The sequence below is a fragment of the Rhineura floridana genome, chromosome 4 (assembly GCF_030035675.1).
Source record: "Rhineura floridana isolate rRhiFlo1 chromosome 4, rRhiFlo1.hap2, whole genome shotgun sequence".
Lineage (NCBI taxonomy): Eukaryota > Metazoa > Chordata > Lepidosauria > Squamata > Rhineuridae > Rhineura > Rhineura floridana.
Window position 1 is genome coordinate 120,630,498 of NC_084483.1, and position 8,899 is coordinate 120,639,396.

Consider the following 8,899-nt stretch of genomic DNA (forward strand, 5'->3'; position numbering starts at 1 on the left):
ACAAAAGCAGCAGAAACTGTAAATGAGAATAAGAGAGTTGTCTAGGAACTCAGGAATATCTGTTGAAAATGCTTTTTCAGTCTTAAGACCAGTCAACCAAAGTAATTGTGCTTGTGAATATTGAAGGCAGGAAAAAGTAGATATTCTAAATGTTCCAGTTCATCCAGTGATGAAGCAGTAAATAAATGTCATGTGAGTTTTGGTGACTAATGTGAGTTAAAGATAATGAACACACAGAAACCAGCATAAAAAAGACAAAACTAATAATGACTAGCCAAGATTTTGTGATATTCCTGGGAAGCAACAATAGGGCCCATGAGCCTAGTTATGGTGTAGAGCAGGAGTGAGGAACATGTGACACTCCAGATGTTTTGGACTCCAAGTCCCATCAGCCCCAGCCAATGCAGTCAATGGTCAGTGATAATGGGAGCTGAAGTGCAGCAACATCAGGTGGGCCACAGGTTCCCCATCCATAGGATGGAAGAATCTGTGGATTTTGGTTCTCTCCATTTCTCATTTTCACAATCTTAAATTCAGTTCTCCAGGTTTCTCCAGCAATTTACATTTTTTTTTAAAAAAGATCCTCATGAAAATTCTTCAGCATTAATACAACTTTCTCCTCAAACACATCTAACATGCAGTTTTTGTATATATTTTTGCAAGCTATTTCTCCTAATATAATGCATTTTGTATGTTATTTTCCCTAAGATATTCATTTTTATACACATTTTCCCCTGATATTTGCATTTTGTAAACACTGGTTGGCTGGAGAACTGCATCGCAGCATTTAGACAAGTGTGATTTTCAAAGGGTGCCTGTGTTTTGGTTCTCAAATTGATTTGAAAAGAGCAAATTTGATAAATGCAGCTTGAAATGAGAACTGAATAGAATTTCTCCCCCCTCCCTACGTATAGAGACAATTCTACATATATTTATTTGTTTGCTTGTTTAAAAGCATTTATATACCACTTAATATTTTAAAAATCTCTACCTCTCCAGCCTGCCTCTCCAAGGCAGCGCTGCTGCATGTGCTCCATCCAGCTCAGTAAACAACAGGCAAAATAACGCAAGGTATGCAGGCCTGCTTATGTAGTCTATAGGAAGTGATGCTACCTCATATTTTTTAGTTGTAGAACACTTGCCGAAAGATTGGCCACCTTGCCTTTATTCAAAACATCAGTGCAAAATGGATACCTCTTTTGATCAGCTTTCATACTCCTATAGAACATAATATAGTATTGTGGGATTTTTTTAATTATTGCTTGAAGCTGAATTTCAACACTATTATGTAAGACAGCATGAGAGAATTTTATTCATAAAGGTGACTTGTAAACACCCTGGGCTCCTTCTGGGAGGAAGGGGGGGATATAAATTTAATAAATAAATAAATAATGCTAATTTGAGGCACAATGGATCCAAAGTATCTTATATCTTTATCCTGGAATCTATGACATATCATGGTATCTCTAACACTGAATTCTCTTGCTGGAATCAGGCTCTGAAAGACTCAGATATATGCGAATTTTGTGCATTTTTATCTTCCATTAAGGTGAGCATGTACATCTGCCGGCCAAATGGAAAACCCAATTTTTAAAATAAAAAAAAACAGATCTGGTAACCTACTTTTAGATACATGTTGGACCAGGTTCATAGTCATGTCTCAAGAGAGATGGTTTGGCACTATGTAAGGTATCAGTCTGAGTTTTCTTAGACACACAAATGAAATGCCTGATTAGAAAAATAATTACCTTTTGGATGATCTTTCCAAATCATTTAACATAAATGTTTCTTTGTCTGTATGGCATTTTTCATAGCAGTTTTTCTTTCATAGCATTTGTCTTGTTTGTAGTGATCTGCAAGCTTGTCTATGACCCTTTTGTGGCTGAAGAACAGGATAAGCATTATTTAAATAAATATATATTTTTCATATTCATTTTTCTAGCATTTGCCACTTTGGGGGTTTATTTTTAATGTCAAATTACTATCCTGTGCTTGACTTCTTCTGGAAGTAAGAACTCACTCTCAAAACATTTCTTTTAATTACTAAAAAAAAGTAAACTTTTTAAACATTCCAAAATGGCACAGATGTTTATGCAGGCATTCTGTTGTTCATCACATTCACTAGTGATGTCAAAGGTGGTATCTGATAGATGACCTTAACACTCATACAGCCACATCCCAGGCAGCATTCACTGTTGCATCATAGACCCTAACACTACAGACAGGCTTTTTATATTACCTCAAATGTCACAGTTGTCATTGGAGTCAGTTCATACATTCAGCAGCCAAACATTGAGAATAATAAAGTGTAGAGAAATCACGTGATGACCACTGATTATCACCTTAGAACAAAATAGAATGACACAGGACTGAAATATAAAAAGCTGTACGAGACAAGTCAGAGTAAACAATGTTCATGTGCCAAATGCATTTGTACTGCTTTATGTACAAATGCATTTGCAAACTGGGATACCACTGCTACTGACTAACAGTGCTTTAAATTAAAAGGTTGTGCCATCTAAGTATTATGACTCAAAAATATACTGATAGAAATGATGTAATGATACTTGACCACTTTCATAAAGTGTTTTTGAGATAACAAAGTGTAAATGCTATGAATAATGTTTGGAGAATGTTGCTGAATTTTTTAAATTTGTGTTTGCGGCCTATTGCCGAAATAAAACACAGACACCATTGCTTGGGTAAATGATGGGCCACTTTATTTAAACAGAATCAATTGAATAATGAACCTGCAGAAGGGAGATTAAGGGCGGGGCGTTCTGGAGATCCAGGCAAAGCCTGTTAGCAGCTATCGGGCGATCATGCCCTGCCTGAGCCTGGGGCTGCCCTGTGCCAGCCCCCCAGCTCCAGCCACACCCTGAAGATGTGTAGGGGGTCCAACCCGCATCACCGCCCCTCGGAGCCCTGAAACTCTGAGCGGATGAGGCACGTTGGCCCCAAAGGCGGCCCGTACCCTGTCCCCGGGCCGTGTAGCCCTGAGCTGCAGGCCTCCGGACCGCCTGTCACCCCCAAAGGTGCCTAAAGGTGTCACCTAGCTGCCCTTTCCCTTTAACCTTTCCCCGCACTTCTTCGCTTGCATCCCAAAGTGACCGTTAACAATACAAACTAAACAGCCCAATCAGCCTATTGACCCCAGGGGCACCCGTGCTAACCCTTGACCCCTCCCCCCAACCACAGTGTGGAGTAGGCAAAAGAAACCTGCCAGCAAAGCGAGGCAGGCAGGCCAAAAATTCCTAGTCGGCCCCGTAGCGACCAAATGGATCACACTGCAGCAGAGGGAGGGTCGGGCGGGTGCCGCCGAAATTTGAACTGGATGGCGGGAAGCAGGCGGGGCGGCCTTAAATAGCCTTCAGCCGCCCCGCCTCCCTGCCGCGTCACACGACGGCGCGCCAGCGCGCCGTGTGTGCACGCATCCCATCCAAGATGGCGGCCGGGACATCGACAGCGGCCGCAAGCTCGTCCCTCTGCCCGGTAGGTCCCAGGCACGGAACGGGATTGCGGCCTATTGCCGAAATAAAACACAGACACCATTGCTTGGGTAAATGATGGGCCACTTTATTTAAACAGAATCAATTGAATAATGAACCTGCAGAAGGGAGATTAAGGGCGGGGCGTTCTGGAGATCCAGGCAAAGCCTGTTAGCAGCTATCGGGCGATCATGCCCTGCCTGAGCCTGGGGCTGCCCTGTGCCAGCCCCCCAGCTCCAGCCACACCCTGAAGATGTGTAGGGGGTCCAACCCGCATCACCGCCCCTCGGAGCCCTGAAACTCTGAGCGGATGAGGCACGTTGGCCCCAAAGGCGGCCCGTACCCTGTCCCCGGGCCGTGTAGCCCTGAGCTGCAGGCCTCCGGACCGCCTGTCACCCCCAAAGGTGCCTAAAGGTGTCACCTAGCTGCCCTTTCCCTTTAACCTTTCCCCGCACTTCTTCGCCACAGAAGGGGGACAAGCCTCTGCTTAGTCCCCCTTTACCCCACACCCGATAAGAATCTGGTGTAAACCCTTCTGCAGGTCCCTTAGAAAGATGTCGTTGCCCTTGTCCGTCAAATGGACGCCGTCAGGCCGAAACAGCTCAAGCTTGTTGTGGCCCACCTCTGGGTGGTGGATGACAGAACCTCCTAAGTCCCTAAGGGCCCTCTGAATTTGCCTGTTCACCTTTTTCCGTGCCCTGTCCATCCCTCGTGGGTCACCGGCACAATTCCACCTCCTGCGCGGCAGGATGTCTGACCACACTAAGTGCACCCCCGGCCAGCGACGTGCAATGGCCCGGAGGTCACCGCATGCCTGTTCAATTAGGGCCTTGCCCTTTAACAGACCCAAGTCGTTGCCCCCGAGGTGGATCACCAGCACCTGGGGCGCTGCCACTTCCACAGCCGGTTGAAACAAGGCTGGCAGGAGCCCATCCCAACGCATCCCCCGACGTCCCAGCCACCGCACTGCGGCCCATTGACTGAGCCCCAGCTGCGTGCCGAAGCGAGACTTCGCCGCCCTGCGGCCTGCCCAGAACATCATACTGTGGCCACATAGGAGGATGCGTGGCTGCTCCGATCTTGTCCAGCGATCTGTTGAAACAACAACGACATTGGGTAACAATGGGGGGGGGCCCTGGGGGGGGGCAAAGTCTAGCCGCTGGCGCCGTGTGTGTCAGCAAGTGGTCTAACGTAGGCCTTGTACGCGTCCGAGGACCACCCGCCCACGGCCTGAAGCCTGTCTTTAGTAAAGCCCAATAGGGCCGCATTGGAGGCCGCGCCTATCCGGAAGGAGTGTGTCCCGAACTTACTGGGGTCCACGCCTAAGTTCCCCAGTGCGGCCTTCGCCACGGACCAGAACTGGTATCTGGTAAGGGGCTGGGAGTTCCTATGTATGAATAGGTACCCTGACTGCGACCCCCTCGCTGCCACAAAACCGCGCAGGGCTGTTACTGGGCAGAGTTCTTGCTGCCGGCATGGGGCCAATACCACCAGGCGCCCCTTACCATGCTGGTCCGTTTTAGACCGCCTGAGCCGCAGGATGGCCCGCTCTGCCCTCCAGCTGAGGTCGGAGACTAGCAGGGCTCGGAGGGAGTTATCCCTCTTGGAAGCTGCCACCACCTCCCCAATTCGGAAGGCCCCAAAAAACAGAGTGAGGGCAGTAGCATGATATAGCAGGGCCTCGAAAGGGGAAGAACACAAGTGCTTCCACTGTCCCTGCAGGCCAAACAATAGCTCTGGGGAAAAGGGGAGGCGGGCATCCGGGGGTCAAGGGCGCTCGCGGGACCAACCCTCCAGCATCCGGCGCACCCTAAAGTCACCCGTGTAGTCCTGAAAGCCCCGTGCCTTCGCTAGGAAAGCGAGGCCTGAGAGCTTACCTTTGATGGTCCTGACTGAAAGGCCTCTCCGTTTCCCCTCCACGCAGAACTCCATAAGCTGCTCGACCGGGATGGGCCACTCCTGGACGTAACCCCTGGACTCTCTGAAGTTAGATAGATCCCTACCTGCCCCCTGGTAGCTGGCCAAAGTGCTGGGCGCCACAGAAAGGCTTATGGCCCTTTCTGATTCAATCCTCCAATCTCCCATAGCGCTGGGGGGAACGCCTCCGGCAGAGCCCTTGCCCACGGTGCCAGCTGGCGAAACTTCTCCATCTGGTTCCGTGATAGAGCATCAGCAATACTATTGTCAATACCCGGAACGTGGCGCGCCAGGAACTGAATATTATAGCGAAGACATTGGAGCACGAATGCTCGCACCAGAAGCATAACGTTGGGGTTTCTAGAGGACAGGGTGTTAATAACGTGCACTGTGGGGAGGTTGTCGCACCAAAAGTGGACTGAGGAATTACACAGCTTGTCGGGCCAGAGGTGTACGGCCACGACAATGGGGAAGAACTCTAAGAACGTCAGGTCTCTGGTCAGGCCAGCCAGTGTCCAGCCCTGTGGCCAGCTGCCGTGGCACCATGAGTCATGCAGAATGACCCCAAAACCGAAGGCACCCGAGGCATCGGAGTGCACCTGTAGCTCTGCCTCCAACAGGCGATCCCTTCTCCATAGGGAGACCCCATTAAAGTTCCGCAAGAAGGTGGACCACACTGTCAGGTCAGCCCTAAGAGCGGCTGTCACCCGTGTGCGGTGGTAGGATCGTGATAGGCCAGCCATGGCGTCATATACGCGCCGCAGGAAGGCGCGGCCGGGCGCTACAACCCTGCAGGCAAAGTTCAGCTGGCATGCCAGCCGTTGGAGAGTGGCTAATGTCACCTTATTAGAACTGACCACCTCTGAGATCTTCTCCCTGAGGGCCCCCAACTTGTCCTGAGGAAGCCTGCAGCATTGGGCCACCGTATCTATCTCGATGCCCAGAAACGTGATAGCAGTGGATGGGCCCTCAGTTTTTTCGGCCGCGAGGGGGACGCCCAGCTCCCCAGCCAGCCCCGCGAAATGTGCCATGAACGCCCTGCAGGTGCCTGAGTCCACAGGGCCCGCAAACAGGTAGTCATCTAAATAGTGTACCACTGATTGCAAGCCTGCGCGCCTCTTGACCGCCCACTCCAAGAAGGAGCTGAAGCGCTCGAAAACAGAGCATGATATAGAGCAGCCCATAGGCAATGCCCTGTCCACGTAATATTCACCATCAAAAGCCAAGCCCAACAGCTCGAAGTCCTGTGGGTGGACCGGGAGGAGGCGGAAAGCAGACTTGATGTCACACTTTCCCATAAGGGCCCCAACCCCGCAGTCCCTGACCATTCGCACAGCACAGTCGAATGATGTGTAGCGGACTGAGCACAGCTCCGCTGGGATAAAGTCATTGACTGACTCACCCTGTGGAAAGGACAGGTGGTGTATCAGGCGAAATTCACCTGGTGCCCTCTTGGGGACGAGGCCCAACGGGGAAACTCTGAGTGAGGGGATGGGTGGTGCAGCAAAGGGGCCCAAAACCCGGCCGGCTACTACTTCCTTCCTAATTTTTTCTCTCAGAACTGATTCCATGCCTTCCACTGACTTAAGGTTGCAGGACATGAAAGGTCGCCTGGGACCTAAATAGGGGATCCGAAAACCCACTGTGAAGCCTTCTAATAAAAACTGGGCATCTAGGACTAGGGGGTAAAGGTGGAGTAAGTGTCGGAGCTCGGCAATTTTAATTGGGCTGGGGCCCCTTTCCCTGAGCTGCGCCTGCAGCCCCTGTCCTCCTTGCGCCAGCTGAATCCCTGTTTCCACCCCTGAAGGGGCGGCCCCTGGGGCAGCTAGTGCAGGCGTGAGGGCCCCCACATATGGCACATTCATGTCTGAACCTGCACGGGCTCCGACCGCAAAGGCCACGCGAGCTGAACTCCCAGCAAAGCAGGCGGGGTTGAACCCCCTGCCCCGCAGGCCCGCGGGAAGCAGTTGCTGATGCCTGGCGCGCCAAGAGATGGCCGCTGTCCGCCCTATCGCCTGCCATGGGTCTAGAATGCGCCATAAATTGCAGCCACAGGTCAGCCTCCTTCTTGTCCCAGGGGAGGGATGTATCAAAAGCCGCCCTCATACGGAACGCCTGGTCGTAGTCCAGCCATGCCGTCCCTTGAAACTCCGAATAGCCCCGGTATATGATATCGAGGTATTTGATCAGTACCGAGGCCCTGTGAGGCTGCCTCTGTATTACCACCCCCATGTAGGTAAGGAATGCAGGCAGCCAGTTAGCCCAAGAGCGCTCTACCCGTCGGCGCTTGGGCCTATCGGGCTCTGCATGTTCTCCTTTATCCTTATCCTTCCCAACCGGCTCCCTGTACAGGAGCGAGAATAGGTCCACATACTCTCCCCTCCATATTCTGTCCTTCGTAGCAGGCAGAAGATGAAAACCCAGTGGGGCAGACGTTTCCCCAAAAGGTATGGCCCCCTCTCTGACTGATCCCAGGGGGTCGGATATCTCTGCAGGGGGGTTGGCAGACAGGGCGGGCTGATGTCCTCCTTCCGTCGCCGTCCCAGCGGCGAGGTGCCAGACCTGCTCGCAGGCCTCCCTTAGGGGATGCTGCTGCTGTGGCGTAACCTCCCCCCCGCCGGCGGGGGTCCCTGCCTGCCCATATCCCTCGGTTACCGCTGGTGGGGAAAAGGGCCAGTAGGGGTACCCCCAGGGGGCCCAGCTCCACTGCTGCTGTCCTTGTTGTTGTGGCATGATAGAGGACTCACCCTGTGTGCTTTCCGCCGAAGGTCCTTGTGCGGGCTGCATTGTTGGGGCTGCTTGCAGGGTGGGAGTTGCGCCTGGCTCTATGCTGGGCGTCCTCGCCTCAGCCCTGAGCCCGGCCTCCAGCACATCCAGTCGCGCTAAGATGGAAGCAACAGCCCCTGCATCAGCACTGTTCACTGGCCGCTGTGTTTTCCCCCGAGACCGTTTGGGTGGTGGGTCTTTCTTCTTCCCTGTCACAGGTTGGTCCCGGGGTGCATTAGGGTGGCTTGAGCCATGTTCTAGGGCTTCCAACCTGGCTAATATGGCCGCCCATGGTGGCCCCTCCCCACTCCTTGCCCCCTCCGCCGCTGGGGGTGGGCATCTCCCCCCTGCTCTGGGGGCCTTTCCCTTCCCTTTTGGCCCCCCTTGTCCTTTCTTAGGCATACTACAGGGAGATAGGGGGCCCCGCTTGCAAAACGACGTGATTACAAAGCGTTGTGAAGGAGCCCGCCTGCTTAATCAATACCCCCACCCGGCACCCAATTATCCTGGAGGGTAGCCTAATTGCCCTGCACGTGGCAAGGATTGATGGTTGGGTCGTGCCCCACCTACCCCCGCGCTAATTAAAATTAACAATTAAATTTAAAAGTTGCCGGCCAAAGGCCGCCTAGCCTGTGGTCCTCGCCATGCTGGATCCGATCCTGCGCTGCCGCCTCGTCGTGACTGCCCCAGGATCCTCGCCGCCTAGGCCTTGTTGCCCGCCGCCACTG

At 52.2% G+C, this 8,899-nt stretch overlaps 1 protein-coding gene across 1 annotated transcript; it reads right to left on the bottom strand.

Annotated features, from left to right (window-relative positions):
• Nucleotides 1-2,693: 2,693 nt before the first annotated feature.
• LOC133384427 (uncharacterized) lies at nt 2,694-8,528 on the bottom strand. Its single transcript, XM_061626358.1, has 2 exons — nt 8,153-8,528; nt 2,694-4,580 (listed from the first exon to the last, which is right to left on the bottom strand). The coding sequence occupies exons 1-2, from the start codon at nt 8,190-8,192 to the stop codon at nt 3,976-3,978; spliced, it is 645 nt and encodes a 214-aa protein (XP_061482342.1). The 5' UTR covers nt 8,193-8,528; the 3' UTR covers nt 2,694-3,975.
• Between the last annotated feature and the right edge of the window lie 371 nt (nt 8,529-8,899).

Excerpts from the sequence above, each read along its gene's own strand:
- LOC133384427 (XM_061626358.1), bottom strand. The coding sequence starts at position 8,192 with ATGCAGCCCGCACAAGGACCTTCGGCGGAAAGCACACAGG. Across the intron at positions 4,581-8,152 it reads TTCGGCGGAAAGCACACAGG|ATCGCTGGACAAGATCGGAG; the intron begins GTGAGTCCTCTA and ends TTGTTTCAACAG.